Raw genomic sequence first — 19,788 nt, 5'->3', positions numbered from 1 at the left:
TATATCACTATGTCTCCTATAATTGGAGGTGGCAAATGGGTTATGGGTTGAATATGGGCGGGTTGAATATAGGTCAATATTAGACGGGTTGAGATGGGTTGGGTCGAATATGGGTCAAGCCATACCCAAACCCAAACCCAACCAAACCAAACCTGACCCGTTTTCCCTTTTCTCCCTGTCATACATATGACTCTCAGCTCTTGAAATTACTTGACTAAATAACTAGTTTAAGAAGCAATTACCCTTTCTGATAGAAATACTACCAGGTAACCAAGTAACCCCTTGCTTGTTTTATTTATTTATTTTTTCCCTACTTGGATCCTCAGAAAGCAATGGAAAAAGAGAGAGAGAGAATGTGGAAAAAGGTAAATAATTGCCTTATAAACAAAATATCAAAAAAATTTAAACAAAACCTTTTATAAACATTATAAACAAGTACCGTGCAACTCTACTATTCAAAAAAAAAGTAATTCCGTCTAGAAAAATCATTATGACATAAGTTCACTTATTTTCATCTTGTATTTCAGCAACCAAAACAGAGTATTACTCCCTCCTTCCCAAATTGCTAGACCCTTACGGAAAGACTTGCAATTTTGAGATTAAAAAATAAAATACGTTCGGGTATAATTTTTTGAATTTCTTCACACCATATTAAAGAGCTCATGAATTACTTTAATTTGGTGTAAAGAAACTTTAAAAATGATGCTCGAAAGTACTTTATTTTTCAATCCAAAAATTGCACGACTTTTCGTAGGGGGCAGGCAATTTGGCACGGAGGGAGTAGAATATAACAGGTGAATTTGAGTCGGACCATCAAATTAATAATCCAGTTTCGATGGAACTTTACCACTCAATTTATGCACGTACGCTATTGGAGAGGTAGCAAAAAGTATTGAACGGCTCGGATCATCCATGTGGGGCACACCGTTGGTATGCATAGTCAATCTGCCCCGTCGATTTCCTTAGTTTTTACGTTTAGCAAAATGGCGATGTAAAAATGATAGTAAAATTGTTTGGAAGTTGTTTTTTTTTTTTTTTTTAATTTCCCGAATTTTTATTTTATGGCTGCTACAAGCAATGGAAAAATCTCAAGCAGTGAGTGGACATAACTCTACGGTAGAATTTCTACCCATCATCTTCAAGTTCCATTACTCTCAACTCTCAAGCAGTGAATTGGGTTGGTCTATGTTTTTTAATCCCAACCCATATTGAACATATTTTTAACCCATCTAAACCCATATAAATATGGGTTGATATGGGTTCAACCCATATCAACCCATTATACAATATGGACGGGTTGGGTTATAATTGGGCGGATTTGGGCGGGTTAAAAAAAATGGGTTGAGATTGCCACCTCTAACTATAATCACTTATCTCCTTCTTTTCGTGCTTTCACTTTGTCAGTTTCCTCTATACATGTACCTAACACTGTATAGTTGGCCCTTTCTTTGTCTAAGTGGCGGACAGCAATGGAGGCTAAGATGTCTGCTCTTCATGCAAATGGCACTTGGGAGTTGGTTCCTCTTCCGCCAGGAAAGTCTATTGTTGGATGTCGGTGGGTATTTATAGTCAAGTATAATCCAGATGGCAATGTCGAACGATACAAGGCATGCCTTATGGCCAAAGGCTATACGCAAATGTATGGGGTTGATTATGCGGAGACTTTTTCCCCTGTTGCAAAAATTGCCTCTATTCGGGTACTTATATATATGGCCGCCAACCTTGGTTGGCCCTTGTACCAATTGGATGTTAAGAATGCTTTCCTACGTGGTCATCTGCTCAAGGAGGTATATATGAAGCAACCTCTTGGGTTTGTTGCTCACTGCTCAGGGGGAGCGTTCTCAAGTGTGTCGACTTCGCAAAGCCCTCTACAGTCTTAAACAATCACCTAGAGCTTGGTTTGGCAGGTTTAGTGATGTGTTAGAGTTTAGTATGCGTCACTCTCATTCTGTGATAAAAAAAAGGTATTGATGAGCAGTTTCATACCAAAGATTTGGGTAAGCTATAATATTTCTTAGGTATTGACGTAGCGAGATCCAAGGAAGGGATTAGTTTGTCCCAAAGGAAGTATGAATTGGATATTCTAGAGGAGACTGGCTTATTGGAAGCGAAGCCAAACTGTTGTTGCAAGATCTAGCACAGAAGCAGAGTACCGAGCCATGGCTCATACTACATGTGAGGTTGTATGGTTGCGAGCTTTGCTCGAGGAGTTAGGATATGGCGTGCAGTTACCTATTCCTATGTATTGTGATAATCAAGCAGCAATACAATACAGTATTTCATGAGAGAACCAAACATATTAAAGTAGATTGTCACATTGTTCGGGAAAAGATAGATGGTCGTGGTGGTGTATTGGCTACTCCCTTCGTTTCTACAAGAGCTCAGTTGGCAAATATCTTTACCAAACCGTTATTTAAACCACGTTTAGAGTTGTTACGTAACAAGCTAGGATTCTGTGATATTTATTCACTGGCTTGAGGGGGAGTGTTAGAATAGGGTTTAGTCTTTAGTCTTTATCCCACATTGGCTAGTTGAGTCATGTAATATGTCACTCCACAATATAAATAAAGCTTTCTCGTTTAGGGTTTATTAATACCCTATACACCTTTTACTCTCCCAAACTGACTTAAATAAACTACCTGTTCGAACCGATAACTATACCCGACAAATGTAATGGACACATACACATAGCATCAATTAAAATTTTGAGATATTTTCTTATTTGATCATAACACTCAACTTTTAAATAGGGATGCGTTGCCTAAAAAGTGAGGAGAGAAAGGGGGTTAGATTTATTAGGAGAATACGCTCTATTTTTGAAAAAGAAGTGATCGGATGGCTAAAACCTTACATAAAAGGTGATCGAACGGTTAAAGAGTTGCTCTTGTTTGAATGCCAAGACATTTTCCACTCTGTTAGATAATATAGAAATATAGATAGATTGTGATATATGAAAGGCACCACTAATTTCTATCAATACCAACAATAAAAATATTATCTCAGAAATTATTGCAGATATTTTCAAGCAACCTATACAACTACAAAAACATGGTCAAATATAACTATACATGCATACTAGGACACAAGGCTCAGTTTGGTTTGGTTATGCATACAGCTTTGTGCATTCATATCCATTTCAAAAAGAAAACTAAAGAATGCATTGTAATATTTTTTATAGATGCATACAACCTTAGGAGGAGGATATTAAACTTTTCAGAAACTATTGAATGGATGGATAACGTGGGCAGACGAACTTATGCAATCTAGAAGTTTTTGAAAAAAGCTACTATAATTCTAAAGAACTCTTTAAACTTGGGTAGAGCGGTCACCCCGGCTGATCCGCCTCTTGCTCCATCCTTGGTCTGACTGCCTCACATTCCCACACTTCACTTCCAACATATCTAGACCAATACTGAAAGAAAATACACTCTTCAAAAACATCAAAGAGATAGAGGAGCCCTATCCCAAATCTACACATTTTACAGTTCCAGCAGCAATGTTCAATCTGCCAATCTAAACTCCCTTAAAACCCGGCCATGGAAAAAGACAGGAAAAGCTTTGTAAAGACCAAGGGACAAGAACAAAACAAATAAGAAAGAGATAAACTTTTGGTGGGATTGAGGGATTCATATCTTTGCTCCAATTGTCTCTTAGCTCTCTACACTCGTTGAAAAAGAACCTATGTAGCACGGATACGGACACGGACACACAGTAATTCTAAACAAATGGGGATACGGCACGCGAGGGACACACCACGTGTATGTATATAAATGCATAATTTTTTTCCACACTTAATTTTCTTCTTCATTCTCAACAGGAATGCATCAAGAACACTGCCCTTCCATATAGATCGTCATGGCACGAACTCATTTCTGCCTTTCCCCACTCCGGCCCGAAATCCAGCTTTGGTGGGCTTCCCCCAAGGTGACACCAAAAGTCTACTTCCTTTCGTGTGCCCCTCACCTCCTCCATGAGGATCATCCACTGGATTCATTGCAACACCACGAACAATGGGGCGTCTGCCTAACCACCGGCTTTGCCCAGCTTTTCGTTGCTTACATGCACCATGATTGGGATTGGAAACAATACCAATAGTAGCTCGGCATCGGGAATCAATGACTTTTTCAACACCTGAAGGTAGCTGGTTCCTTCATTATTTTAGCAAAAGTTCCTGCGGCTCGAGCCAGCTTTGCGCCTTGACTTGGATAACATTCAATATCATGTACCCATGTTCCTATACGTACATCAGATAATTGTATGCAATTTCCTATTTGAGAATTTAGATCAAGTATGTCGTATCTAGTTGCAGGGGGGCGCGGCCAAGAAGCAGCCAGCTGACTGCCCCCTTCCACTCGGCCTTTCTTCTCTTTGTGAACAAGGTCTTAGTATGTATGGGCACTCTGAGCGGGTCGCAATAAGTCGCTGGTCGAAGGTTTAGACCAATCGCAATCATCACCATCTTGCCTGCTTCCAATTGATGACTGGCTATTATATAAGTGTTGACCTAAGCCCCTGTGCTGGGGCTCGGCTCCGGAACTGTACGTGAGCTGCCTCGTACGGCTCTTCCTAAGAACTTGAAGCCCCCTCTCTCTAAATAGAAAAAAAAATACTTTTTCAAAAAGCCTTCGTCCTCCTATTCAATGGGGCTATTAGAGAAGCTGCTTCGTTCCTTGGCTTCTTTGCTCAGTCAAGCTTCCTTGTTCCTTAGTTTAGTCTCGGTCCATAGTTTAAGACTCCGTTCCTTATAGCCTAGTCTATATCCACACCTAACGTGACTTCGTACCGACACCTTTCTCTGAAATGAATGTCGGGCTCTTTCTTTCACTGCTAACCCCAAGAAGTTTCTTAATGCTGATACTTTCTGTTTCGTCGAGCCCCGAGCTTTTGGTCCTCTTTTGAGTGTGGGTTCAATTGGATGAATCTGTCAAGTCAAGGTCAACGTACGTAGCAGCAAGGATGGTGCATCGCCTATTTCTCATTCTCACCCCTCGCCTATCGAAGTTCTGTTCAAAAACCTCGTCCGAGAACTTGTATAGAGAAGGATTTCCTGCGGCGCAGCAGTTCTTCCATACCAACTTAGCTGCCCGGCACTGCTATTCGCATAACAACCGGTACACCATAGGTTGGCCCAACCCAGTCCTCTCGTACTAGGGTTGGCTCCTCGCAGTTCTCCCTTTAACACCAACGGTAGATAGGAACCGAACTGTCTCACGACGTTCTAAACCCAACTCACGTACCACTTGATTGCAACATGTAAACATAAACAAATAACCACCTAACATTCACAAGATATATAAACTACCGCTACTGCAGTACATAAACATCAAAATATCAAATGCTACCAGTCTACCATAACACTATCAGTATTATACACCCACTGCCAGTATTCTACAATGACCAAGGCTGCATACCTTTCCCGTTCCTGGAGGGCCAAAAAGTAGGATACCTTTCCATGGCGATAGAAGACCGGTAAAGTACCTAAATCAGGGAGAATGATGAGTTTCTCAGGACAAGCAATAGTCAAATTAATATCATTTTCCTGTAGAAAGTCAAGTGAAAGTCTTCTTCAAAACAAAAAAGACAGGCAAGAAACAGCAGGGACATAAGCTGCAAATAGTCGGAAAAAACAAAGAAACCTAAAGCACTTATGAGTATGTTCAGAGAACCAAGGTTGAATAGCAGGGGAAAAAAAACCCACCACCACCATACAACGTTATAGGTCACATAGAAGTGAACTTTATGTATAGTGATGGTAGCAAGCCTCCATCAGAAGCAATACCTAATAACCTGATTCAACGTCTTATGCATATAAAGTGTTCAACTATGTAGAATGGACACAACAAGACACGGGAATTTTCAGAAAATGGGGGACACGACACGTTGGGGGACACGTCAATAATATATATACACACACACACACACACAGTCCGTTTCAAATGAGGACCACCTCATTTTAGTTAAAATGCGGACCTCCCCATTTCTCCCCTTTCCAGATTGACACTTAAAATCACATTCTGAACACATTGAGCGGATCGGATCATCGAAATTCGACTATATATATATAGAGAGAGAGAGAGAGAGAGAGTCCCCTTCAGGTAAGGGCGTCCTCATTTTAAATAAAATGCGGAGGTCTCCTTTTCTCATCTTTTACGATCAAATTTCGATGATCCGAGCCGCTCAATGTGTTCAGAACGTGATTTTAAGGGTACTCGCGAGAAATCAGCAAAAAAAATGATCGGAAAGGGCTTGATTTGAGCAGTTTTTATTTGAACCGTTCAATAAAATACAAAATACAAATAAAACTGCTCGGATCAAGCCCTTTCCGGTCTTTTTTTTTAATGATTTCTCATGGGTACCCTTAAAATCACATTCTGAACATATTGAGCAGCTCGGATCATTGCAAATTGGTCAAAAAAGGGACGTCCTTAACTTAATACGGTAAAGGCGCCCTTACTTGAAGTTTTGTGTGTATACACACACACACCCCTAAAAGAACATCTAAAAAAACACCCAAATCTCAATCTCATAGTTCCCGATCAAATTTTGATGATCCGAGCTGCTCAATGTGTTCAAAACGTGATTTTAAGGGTACACGCGATAAATCGGCAAAAAAAAATTACCGAAAAGGGCTGGATTTGAGCAATTTTTTTTTGATTCATTCAATAAAAAACTGTTCTGATGAAACCCTTCCCAATCATTTTTTTGTTGATTTCTCACGGGTACCGTTAAAATCACGTTCTGATTACATTGAGCAGCTTGGATCATTGAAATTCGATCGGAAACTTTGGGGTGTTTTTTTAGATTTTTTTTAGGTGTACCCAGAACCGCATGTGTGTGTGTGTGTGTGTGTGTGTGTGTGTGTGTATATATATATATATATATTTCAGCCCCCTTCCACTAAGGGATCCCTCAACTTGCTAAGTTAAGGATCTCCCCTTTCCCGATCGAATTTTGATGATCCGAACCGTTCAATGTGTTCAAAACGAGATTTTAAAGGTATATCTTGGCAGCATTCTGAGTAACTCCTCAAACGAGAGTTCCACTAGAAGAAGCAAGTGGTACCCGCGATAAATTAGCTCAAAATATGACCGGAAAGTGCTTGATCCAAACAATTTTTCATAAAGCTTGACAGGAACTGTTCTATGTAAAAAATGTTTGGATCAAGTACTTCCCGGTTATATTTTGAGCCGATTTCTCGCAAGTACCCTTAAAAACGTGTTTTAAACAAGTTGAACGATTTGGATCATCAAAATATGATCCAGAAGGCTCCAAACTATGAGGTCCTTAACTTAGGTCCTCATTTTAAGGTCCTTATTAGAAGCTCACTGATATATTATATATATATATATATATATATATATATATATATATATATATATATATATATACACACGCACACACACACACGCACACATATAAGAAAACATTCATGTCTACAGGTTTGATTTGGTTCCTCTCGATGATCGGCTGATCACTAAGACCTCTTCTTCTCTGTATCCATATCTGTCCAATTCCACGTTATCCTTTTATGCCATGATATTTTCTTATTACACTTTGATCCATTTTAAAAGTTGTAGTTATTGCAGTCCTACCACATTTAAAATATTCTCATAATTACATTTTTACTCTCGAAATGTCCTTAAAGTGTCCTGAGATTGTCGGACCCCAAATATTGAAAAAAAAAAAAAAAAACGGACACATGTCGGGATGTGTCTGACACCGGTACGTCACTCCCGGCGGAGTATCGGTGCTACATAGGTGTCCAACCATTACCAAAGTCGATGACAGCTAAAAGAAGTATTCTCTCCATGAGGAAACAAGGACATGTAGACAACAAACTTAGGAGTTGACCCTGTTAGTCTAGGTATTTTAAGTCTCTTGTTATTTATCATTATATTAAGGGTAGTTTAGTCCTTTTGTAATATTCGGTTAAGGTTATTAGAGTTATCAGACCCATCTATCTCCAAAAGTGGTATACGAAATATGTAAACCCAACTCCTTGACAACCTATTTCTCCAATTTCTTGTTGTCAGCTAAATAGTAATGTTTTCCTTCAATTAGCTCTATTGAAAGTTGTAACAGTCAAGGAGACAACCAACAAATAAAAGACAAGACAAACCCACATAAGAAGGCTTATAAGCTTAGCAAGCTTTTGTCCCAATTACTTGGGGCCTCCTACCTGGGTTTGTTTACTTTCCTCTAATTGTCCATCCTAAAGCCCATACCTTACATAAACCATGTACTCACATCCTTATCCCTTACTTACAGCATCAGCCAATGAAGCACAAAACTCAATTTTCGTTGTTGCATTATATGACATGTGTTGGTCATAAACACACATCAGACACACCAGGTAGCGAGTCATTTTATTTTTTGATGATTTTTACAGGACATGTATGCAGAAGCATCAAGGACACATACGCTCTTTCAAAACTTTTGGAAGGTGGTTTGGTGGTTGAAATATAATACTCCCTCCGTCCCATTTTGATAGTCCCTTATTCCATTTCGGGACGTCCCAAAATGCACGTCTACTTTCCAAAATCAACCATAGAAAGTTGGTAAACTTCCATTATTACCCTTATGTTTAAATTGAAGTACTACTACCAACGTCAATCGAATCACTTTTTGATAGGGCATAATTGAAAAGTTAAAAACTTTTTGATGTAATCATTGTGCTCCCTTAAAAAGTTGGAATCCCCAAATGGAACTATCAGAATGGGATGGAGAAAGTACATGGAAACAAAGAGGGACAAAATTGGGAAAGAAAGGAATAACGGAAAACAACCTATTATGTCAATGCCTCTAATATGCATATTGAGAGAGTTGGAGAGCATTACTAAAAGATTATCCGAGAGACCACCTCCATTTTGTGGTGCAATGGTCTATGATTGTTTGAAGTAGTAATTTGGAATGTTGCAAGATTTTTAATCGAACGACTTTGTAGTTTTATCATCTCGAGTTATCATGGATTTTCCCTTACTTTTGGCCGTTTGTCAATGATTCATATTTGTATGCAAGCACAGATTTGAAAAGATAATCTTATATTGCCTTTTTTCTTAGCGTCGATCTACATATGAAAGTCTTTGTGGCCGACCTGAGTTTCTTTCAATATTCATACTTCTTGTGCATCAACTCATATTCTCATTGAACAACCTCTAAATTGTATAGAGTCCTAACATGAATGGAACCACTTCTTACGAAACTAGGCTTAGCTAGTTTGAGTGAACATGCAAGTGAATCTGCCCGCTCTAATTTAAAACAAGTCTAAAACTTTAGATGAAAAGGTTCAAACTCTATGATTCTCCATCCATGTGAACATTAAAAGAGAAGGCAATAAGTTTTTCCAAGTCCAATAAAAGAAGATACAATACAAGTCAAAATCATTAAATTTCCAAGTTGTAGAAGAGATTGTGGCCATAACAAAGTAATGTTTGGAAACCAAAATTGGTGAGCAACGGGTGGCCTCACAGCTCTCTTTCTGCATAACAGGAAAAAACAAACCATCCAAGAAAACTAAAGAAAAAAACAATATTTATTTCAACTAAGGAGACTAAGGATTATGATTTTCTTCACCACAAGACCTACTTGGGATATTTTATTGGCATGACAACTGCTTCTTTAAGTAGACGTTTGGCATTCTCTAACCCCTTTATGCTTTCCCATTTCACATCTGGATTCCCACGAATGATATCCCTGCATAGAAAAGACAAGCATGGAAGCATGAATATTTGCGACGGTCTCTAGTTAAATAGTAAGGGAGATGACCCAGTCCCAGTCGTACTCTTTTGTATAATTACCTACTTAAACTCTCTCCTAAGGTACGCATTTCTGCTGACTCAAAAGGAGGAAATAGAGATCTTTGCCTGAAAAGTGAACATTGAAGGTCAGCAGATTCCCAAAAGAGTCTAAGCTTCTACATGTCTTGCTTAAAAATCTTAATGAATGCCCAACACAAATTCTTGTATGTATGCACATAGCTCAGCAAGATATATAGCTCACTATCAGCGATGAACAAAACTAGCCAAAGATAATGAACATGCACAAGCATAGCAGAACTGTGGGTAATGGTCACGCAGCCATATGCATATCATTCAGACAACAGCAATGATACAGATGCAACTGGACCTTAAAGCCACATGTGCACATAATGCTCAGACATGCACATAGTCCTACTTCTAACAATGCTCTTCATTTCATATGTTGGTTTCTTATCTGCTACTTAGTTTAAATTCCATTTTTTGTAGTCAACTTTATGGTCACAGGTCACAGGTCACAATTCACATTTCCAAATTTTACATAGTAAGTGATAAAATATCAGAAAAAATAATTGGGGATTATATAAGTACTGTTACTGTAGTTAAAATATCTGCAAGTCGGATTCCACAAGAAAGATGGAGAAGAGAAAAGTGGTGAATTTCTTTGCATCAAATTTTTTCCTGGTCTACTAATTTGAATCATGTCATGCAAAGGTCAACAACTTAGCAAACTTTCAAAATATGATTCCCGCTTTCAGCTTGGCTATTGAGTAGGCGTCTATCAAGCAAATAGCCAAGTTGAGTATCTTGTTCTACCAAATATCACTATCGTCTTTAGCATGAACTACTCAATAATCTCTGAGCAAGCGAGTGAGCTAGTAAGCAAGCCAAAGCGACCTGCAATTCCTTTAAAGTCTTCAGTGCAATCAGATTCAAGGGAGGGAGAGGTCAATAAAAAGCATAAAGGTGGTGGCCAGCTAAGAGCTTAAGCTAAGCTGAGAAAAGTGTACATACTGTGTGTAATTATACAAGAGGCACGTTCTAAACCGCTTTACAGATTTTTCTGATGTTCCACTTGAGTGAGATAACATACACGCCAAGAAAATTGTAAGATGCAATGCAGATGTCGAGATTATAACCCACCAGGATATTGCTTTATCAAATTTCACCTAATCTTCGAAATATAGTTGGTGAAGATCTCTATGTTTGTTCATCATCTTGGCACAATTAATGTAGCTTTTAATGGAAGCTGCAATTTCTTTCATAATTGCAGGGAAGTGATCCAAGAAGCATCACAACAAAATATATACACTGGTACACTGAGTCACTAAGTATCAGATAAGTAACCACCAAAGTATGTGTAGATCAAGAAACCATACGGTTTTTCAACTAGTCCGGCAGACGATATCCCATTGTAGTGGGCTGTGCTCCCTTGATCCTGCAATCAAACATTAACTTATATCCCTCTTTTAAATGGTCAAAGAATAATGCTACCAGCACCACTCAACTAATTTAGTACAAACTACCTGATTCCGATACTGTTCATAAATAGCCAACTCTGGTGTTTTCTTCACATGCCCACTTCCACTTGCTGTTACACTGGAAGAGTTGACAGCAGCTTGACCGTTTGCTACGTCCTCTTTTTCCTCGGGGGCTTTTTTTCTTCCAAACTTAACATCATAAAACATCTCAAAATCCTAAATGCGGACAAAATGTTGTATATGAATGCATAACTCTTGATTCAATTCTAAATCTGGACTCCTACCATGGAGATTCAAAGTACTGAGTCAAAAAACTAGGAATTAGTATCTGACTCACAAAACGTGGCCATGAAAACAAAGAAAACAAAACATGGGCATCAATGCGCCTTCATTTTTAATTCTGTTAAGTAGCAGTATTGCACACCCTCAATTCTTACCTAGAATATCAACCAGAAAATGGGATGGACCACATTATATGTGGAAAATACCTCCCAATTTGATTATATACCATACACCTTACTTACACCTTACTAGGTACTTTTCCGGGTAAATATATTGGGTACAAAGATTTTTTAAAAGATAACATGTATCCCTATTTCATATTCCCAAGAGTACCCGAAAATGTGGAATCTCTGGACCAGATTCATTCTAGATTTGCCCACATCACACCACCTTTGAATGTACACAGTTCACCTCGCATTCTGTATACTTTTTTGGGTCAAATTCCAATGCTATGAAAATTCACATCCAAAAAGATGTACTAATTGAATTTGCATCCCATCTTTACATATCAACCTAATAGAGTAAATCATTCAAACTGAACTAAACGAGTTCTGCATCCTGAACTTTTTACTGCGCACATCACTAAGGACACGTCGTAGATATTCATATAGGAGGGAATGAAGAAGTAGAATATTAACAAATAACAAGTAGAGATAGAAGATTGAAACCAGAATCTAGTAAATTTAAGGGTTCAGTTTCCTCCATGCAGACTAAAGAAAAGTTTGGAATCGGAAAAAATGGATTTAATTTTCTTTATCAAGGAAGTTATGGGAGGCTAGCAAAAACATTAGTAGGATCCTGGTCCAACTATGGTCCTTAACGTGAAATGCAATACACTCCCCCCAGTAAATAGTTAGTTCAAATCCATCATGATAAAGCTCTCTAGCTCAGTAACCAAATCCATATATGTAAACTATGTAGTATAAATTTGAGCAATTCAAATTGAAGAATAGAGCGTCCAAAACATTATTTTGGAATACACGGGTGATTTCCGAAACTGAAGAAGCCACATCATCAAGGAAAGCTAAGTAGAGAAGTGCGTTCTTGAAAAACTCAGATTTGAAAACTAGATGTTCGCATGCACATTTCTCATCAACTAAACAAAGTATCCAAAAATTGGGGGGAAAAAACAGAAGGATGATCGAAACTAGAATCTAGCAAATAGAAGGGGTCAGTTCCCTAATGCAAACAAAAGATGAGTATGAAATCGGAGGTTGAATTTCTTTTTCTAAAAAGATTAAAGTTAACAAAGTACAGAATTGCTACCATGAAGGACCAGCGAGTGATAGAAGGTTCGTCCGCCATTACTAGAACAGCTTGGAGAGGAAGGAGAAAAGAAAAGAGAGATCTGCAAGATATTCCCCTCTCTCTCTCTCTCTCTCCGCACTCTCTCCGCACTACAAAGGCAAACCGAAACAGAGAGAGAGGCGGATCAAAAAAAAAAAAAAACAGAGAGAGAGGAGAGTGTGCTGGAAATACAGACTATATTTTGTTTGTTGACCTGTCATGCAAACGGAGTCCAGGGTAGTCGAGAGCGTGAAATTAGTTTTACCAATTTCGTTTACCCAGCCGTGAGTCACTGATGACTAATGAAGTAGGGGGAATTACAAATCAGTGGGGCAAAAAATAACCTGGAGAATCTTTCATGGACTCTTAGGCCCCGTTCCAGAAAGGAAAATAAGTTCTTATTTTTTAAAAAGATAATTTCAAGCTCAAAAATTATGTGCTTATACAAATTATTTTCCTATCAATATGGATCTTGTTTGATAGATCTCATTGAGATCTTCAATACGGTGCAAAAAAAATATTTAAAAATTATTTTTCATTTACATTATTTTTGAGTTTGAAAATATGAAATAAGTACTTATTTTTTAAGAAGGTGTTCTGAACGGGGCCTTAAATGAGACTCTTAATAAATATTATTTAGCAGTTTAATTGTGTGATTCAAGACTTTTTATGTGGTTCAAATACAAAATTCTACTCCAACTAAATCACAAAAAACAACGTATAGTATAGAATCAGGATAAAAATTATGTTCTTTTTCGATCGGACCATAAGCAACTATGTGATTGAGGATAATTCAAATTGGTGTTACTATCTTTCCGATAAACCCTATTGGTGCCTACTATGACAATATTCACCGATTTATTAATGTTACAAAAAAAATAATAATAATAATTTTTAATTCTTAAGGTGTAAGAGTTTGGACACTCAATAACTGGTGTTTGCATCATACTGCTGTGCGCGATCACACCCTTCAAGCATTTGATATTATAAAATAAAAAACCTTATACTCATTCGCAAGGTATAAGAGTTCTGAGACTCAATAACTAGGGTTTTGTGTCATACTATTGTACTCCTAATACCTCGGAAGTGTAAGCAAAACATATTAAAACTAAATAAAAGAGATTCATTTTATTAGGTATTTAGGTTACCATAAAAGAGGTATTTTCAAAAATGGTCATCAAATATATAAACGTAAAACTTGAATTCAATATCACATCTGAATTTACTTCATATATTGCGGCAATCATAAATCTCTCTCAAGCTAATCAAAATCTCGGATCTGGGACCATGTAGTGCACTTGCACAACAAGTGTGTAATATGTGATCTGAGCCACTCATTTCTATAATCAATGATCAAGGTTTCAAAAAGTATCTTATAGGTAATATAAGAGGAAAGTCGGTTCTTAGTGCATCTAAGCTTATAGCACTTGGCATTCTTGGGCTATGCTCAAAACTCACTTTGGTAGGGATCTCTCTCTCTCTCTCTCTCTCTCTCTCTCTCTCTCTCTCTCTCTCTCTCTCTCTCTCTCTCTCTCTCTCTCTCTACGTGTTTATGTGGTGATTTAGCATGTTGTTGGTGTTTAAATCATAGTACTTTGGTTGGATGAAACACCGTTGAACTCGAAGTTCATTTTTCTGAAAACTCAAGAGGTACCGGTACCTCTCTTTTTTCGGTACCGGTACTGACTTGGTAAACTGGTTACCTTTCTCTTTTGATTGTTGTGATCCATAAGTTGGTTTTTGTTGACGTGTTAGTTATATGTTGAGATGCAAGAATATGAATTAATGATAGTGATGTTTGATTGACGAGATTATGTGATTGTTGATAACAAATTAGAATGTGAAAATTACTGTAACGCAAGGAGTGGAGATACAAAAACCCACAAAGGGGTGAGTTTGACTGTACACAATGGGTGGAAATACAGATCGAAACGCAAGGAGTTTAGCTTAATGAATAGGAAAAAAGGTAAAATCATATTAGGTCTTGTTACTTATCTAGCGATGTTACATCCTATCAGAGAGTTACATTTGTTTCTAAACAACTGTGTTTTCGGGTGCCTGCAAACAACTGTTAACAATGCACGATGCAATCCAATGTAACGCAAGGGGTAAAAATACAGTAAGATACGTGTGGACACTTTAAATTCTTTTATATGATGGTGATATCAAGGCTTCCTTAGGTTATGGACCTTCGACTATGTTTATGTGTGAGTCCCTTATTTTTTGTGTATTAAAAAGATGTCGTTTGCTCATTCTTTGGTTGTGTGGTATTTGATCTAAAACTGACTTTTTCTTCGCACTTATCATCTCATCCACATTTAGAGTTAGTTGAGATTTTCTCCTATTAGACAAGTATATGTTCAGCCCTTTATTTTTCAGGAACATGGAGTGATGTGCATCCATTGATCATATTTTGAAAGATGATATAGAGGAGTTACTTAACATCTTTTGTAAATCATGTTTTGAAGATGTAACTTCATTTTACATTTTATTTGACTATGAACGATTGTAACACTTAACTCATTTTCCTAATCGTACTTGTGAATAATGGGCCGTAGTGCCTTAAAAGTGTAATCTTTTGAAATTATAATTAGGTGATATGGGTATGGCAACTCCAATTGGGTATTATGTATGTTATCGTAAGGATTTTATTTATGAAAAGTTATCTTTATTTTATTTATGTTAAAAATTGAGGGCGTGATAAATTAATCCTATATAATGAACACTCGTGAATTCACGTAACTCACAATTGAACACCTAATACATTAGCCCGTACATACTATTACTAAAAATAGAAAAATGAAGACAAAAAAATTTCTACTGATATCGATATAGTGCTCTAGTTTCTCTCCGATGATAATTAACTCATTTTCGAAAACAAGAGCATGTGCAAAAAAAAAAAGTCTGAACCTATTTGCCACACAATTTCCTACATAAAGAATGTTAGGATATTTATGCACCGGCTTACTTGGCTCAAAATAAAAAAATTCGCCGAGAACAATTGTGACATATTACGTATTTTCTTTTTGTCGATTATTTGTATTAATATACCCCTTCATCTCCATTCTTTTGTACCTTATTCTATCCTAACTGGATAGAAATTAAGTTACATGTTTCATTTGGTACTATTTTTATATGCAATATGAATCTTGTTTGATAGATCTTAATTAGGTTTTTAATAAAGTTTTCAAAATCACCTATAACGTTATAGATTGCAAGATATAATAAACTGAAAATTGACACGAACTCTCAAAAATAATTAAAAAATTGGGGCTGAGTGAGTATGAAATTTGGTGTATGTATGATTAACTGATAAAGCTAGCAGAGTAAGATATATAATTTTTGAACACCTTTTTTAAAAATTTCATTATAGGGTGCCCGGTTCCTAAAATCACCAAGTCATGTGCAAACTTGTAAGCATCAAACGACATATATAAAGATGTAGTAATGCTACCAGCACAGATTTTGTGCACAGATTTTTTGTGGGGCCCACTACGGATCCCACACAAATAATCCGAGCCGTTCATTAAATGTAAAACATTTTTTCAAGGGCTCTCGCAAAAAATCAGCTCAATCCGATACTCATAGATGCTTGCTTCAATCATTTAACTTTTCATTCGAATCTCAGGATAATGAAAAGTTAAATGATTGAATCAAACACTTATAGCTATCGGATTGAGCTAATTTTTTTGCGGGGGCCCTTGAAAAAATGTTTTACATTTAATGAACGGCTCAGATTATTTGTGTAGAATCCGTAGTGGGCTCCACAAAAAATCTGTGTACAAAATCTGTGCACATTTGCTGTGCGGGTAGCATTACCGATAAAGATGTCAGAAGTACTAAAACAATGAAAGACTCCTCCCTTCCCTACGAAAGATGCTTAATTAGCAGAATAAAAAAGTACTAAAGCCAATTAACTAATTAGCCAATAGTCATAAGATCAATCAACTGGTGAGGTGAAAATTATTATAAAACTGACACCACCAACGGTTCAACAGCCTAAGCACATGCAAACATGAAACACCCACAACAAATACAGTAAAGTCTATTGGTACAGCAAATACGAACAGATTTTGTGCACAAATAATTTGTGGGGTCAGTCTGGGTCCCAAAAAAAAAATTCGAGCCGTTCAGTAAATGTAAAATATTTTTTCAAAGACCTCTGCGAAAATTCAGCTCAATCTAATACATATAAGTATTCGATCCAATCATCTAACTTTTCATTTAGATTTCAAGATAATGAAACGTTAGATGATTGAATCGAACACCTAAGTATCGGATAGAGGGGGGCCCTTGAAAAAATATTTTACATTTAATGAATGGCTCGGATCGTTGTGTGGAACTCATAGTGAACCCCACGACAAATCTATGTACAAAATCCGTTCCTATTTGCTGTACCAATAGACTTACTGCAACACATAAGCTCAATTGCCAGTGGCAGACCAGAAATTTCATATAGTAGAGGCACATAAATTCATAACCTTATGATAAGCACCTAATAATGCATATTCTTAGTGCTTAAGTCCTCTAGTATGTTGTGTTTGTACATATATATTTTCGTTTTTATGCGATATTGCACGTAAGGTGTGTTTTTGTGTATTTCAGGCAATTTGTATAAATAAGGTGCGTTTGATTGTCAAGGAATGCTCCAGGTGCACCCAAGTACTCAAGGCTATGTGCCACCCCATTGTGGTGCTCGAAAGATGGTTTGGAGGTTGCTCGGGTCGCCCAAGAGTCAAGAGAATTGAAGAAGAAATGAGGATTTTACTAAAGCTACTCATCTTCCGACGTGCTGAGGGTAGAATTGTCATAACTTTTGATGTACAAATTACTTTTGATCCAAACCACTTGGGTTAGAAAGTAGGCTCGACGAGCTTTCCAACGGTTCAAAGAATGCCTAAATCCGAGTTCGGGAGTGTCCGGAGCGAGCCTGCGAAATTGCCCAAAAAATCTGTCAATCTTGTACCGGTACTGGGGATTGCCCAGTACCGGTTCATGCTATCCAGAGTTGGTGTTTTTCAGCATTATTGAAGGCCTTGTACCGGTACTGGGATTTGGCCAGTACCGGTTCATCCTGTAGAAAATATTCACGTTTTTGCTACTTTTTCAACCTTCCATTTATGGAAAGTTTTCACTTATGAAATATTTTTGGAATATTTTGGGGACTTTTTAGTCCTTTGTAACTTAACTTTAGGGCCCTATAAATAAGCTTATATGCCATATATGGAAGGGATGGCCATTTTAGTTAGATTTAGGCCTAAGTCTTTCTTTTTTCCTAGAGAACTCCATTGTTGTTTTTCAAGCATTTGTGTTAATTTCTTCAAGAACTCAAGTATTTGTCTTATGTTAATTTCTCGTTTATTAATGTTGTAGCTACACTTCGGATCTTTGCATAAATCAAATTTATTTTCGTTTTCTTCGGTTAAATTTTTCGCTCCATTTTCTTACCATGTCTAGTCTTTTAGCTATGTGTGAGTAGTCTTTTGGCTAAGTCTTGGGCTAATCTATCCTAAAGATCTAGGCGGTTATTTGGTTCTCGAAACTTCGGTCTTAAAATCATGATTTTCGGAATTGGATTAATCTAGCCATTTTGGTCTAAGCGAGGGGTGTTAACTCCTTGGAATGAAGTTTAGTCAAGCGGTCTTGGCAAGCGACGTACCGAGGGCTTGTGGCCTCCTACGTGTTAGATACATTAGCAAAAATAGGTTTGTTTAGTTTCGTTTAATCACATCTTTTGATAAACGTAGTCATTAAAGTTAAATCTTCCGGGCGTGAGCACGCGGTCGTGACTCTCGCTTGAGTTATAATCGAGAACCGATAGCGGCCTTTGTCAAGGGATGGACGATCCCTAGACTTGCCTCTTTTAAGTTAATTAAGCTCATTTCTAGTCTTTTCCTTAGTTTTCACTTTTAAAGCAAAATCAAGTTGGCCGTCTTGAACGCCGCACTCTACCATATAAACCTACAATCCAAACTAGCTATATTTCGATTCTCTGTGGGTACGATCCCGGACTTCCGGATATTATGCTATCGACGACCTAGCCCTACGCTTGGGGTGTTTCAACCTTATTGGAAGGCGAGGTTCAGAGCCTAAGCACCTTAGAAAAATTAACAGTCAAACTATAATTATACAACATTGAATTTTAATATTCACAATTATAGAAAGCAATTTATACATACATCCTTCCAAAAATTCTTAAACATATTCACACGTGTTTGAAGTATTAATCGCTAATTTTTATTCATCAAGATACATAAAAAATCATAATTTTTCATAATAATGGATGTCTAGTTTGCTACAATATTATATTGGTTTATGAACATATTTGGCTATTATGGTGAAATGTATAATTCAATTGTTTGTTTGAGATCTATTGAATTCTAAAATGAACAGAATAATATTCTATTCCAAGAAGAGTGTTATTGTAAAGACCCTGATTTTTGGTAAATAAAAATTTCGTTAAATATATGAATTTTTTTATTACTTGAATTTGCTTTTAAAATTCGTTTTAAATTTCTAATAATCTGTCATAATTAGATTTAAGGCTTCTAAAATTTAATCTCTTTGCACCGGATAATTTGGTCATTTTCCAAAGACAAATATGCTTATAAAAGCACTTATCTATTTTTCTAAGTGGGTAAACTAAGTCTTAAAATTACATTTCTTGGCTAGAAATCCTACATGGCAAGGAGAATTAGTTTCCAACTGATTAGTTAGAGGAATCTAACTACCATTTTACCTAGTTGCATTCTCCTAACCTTAGGTGAACCTTATGAACCTTTCCAACCCTACTTGAACCTTTTAGACCTAGGGAAGTAATCATTATATTTCATGATTAGTCATATCAAGCCATACCTATGATCATCATTTCCCTTTTAACCATTGGACAATAACTTCTAGGGAAAATTTTATCCCTTGGGTAATAGAAGTTAGTCTTGTCAATGAAAACCTAGATTTGACAAGACAAGTCATATAAGAATCTT

The 19,788-nt window shown here is 37.0% G+C and overlaps 1 protein-coding gene across 3 annotated transcripts in view; it reads right to left on the bottom strand.

The window, feature by feature from the left end:
- LOC131315791 (uncharacterized) overlaps positions 1-13,039 on the bottom strand; it is a 30,041-nt gene extending 17,002 nt beyond the window's left edge. Inside the window, exons 1-6 of one of the 3 annotated variants that reach the window (XM_058344983.1) lie at positions 12,785-13,039; positions 11,282-11,425; positions 11,135-11,193; positions 9,798-9,863; positions 9,586-9,693; positions 5,412-5,478 (exon numbers count right to left, since the gene is read on the bottom strand). In XM_058344983.1, coding sequence (XP_058200966.1) covers positions 5,412-5,478; positions 9,586-9,693; positions 9,798-9,863; positions 11,135-11,193; positions 11,282-11,425; positions 12,785-12,823 — 483 coding nt within the window. In that variant the 5' untranslated portion in view covers positions 12,824-13,039. Of the gene's footprint in view, positions 1-5,411; positions 5,479-9,585; positions 9,694-9,797; positions 9,864-11,134; positions 11,194-11,281; positions 11,538-12,784 lie in introns of all 3 variants that reach the window. The other 2 variants (XM_058344982.1, XM_058344984.1) reach the window with 2 other exon arrangements.
- Positions 13,040-19,788: the final 6,749 nt, after the last annotated feature.

Source organism: Rhododendron vialii, chromosome 2a (genome assembly GCF_030253575.1).
Source record: "Rhododendron vialii isolate Sample 1 chromosome 2a, ASM3025357v1".
NCBI classification, from domain to species: Eukaryota; Viridiplantae; Streptophyta; class Magnoliopsida; order Ericales; family Ericaceae; genus Rhododendron; species Rhododendron vialii.
Note: the sequence above shows the minus strand (reverse complement) of the source record. Positions and strands in the feature narration are given on the sequence as shown.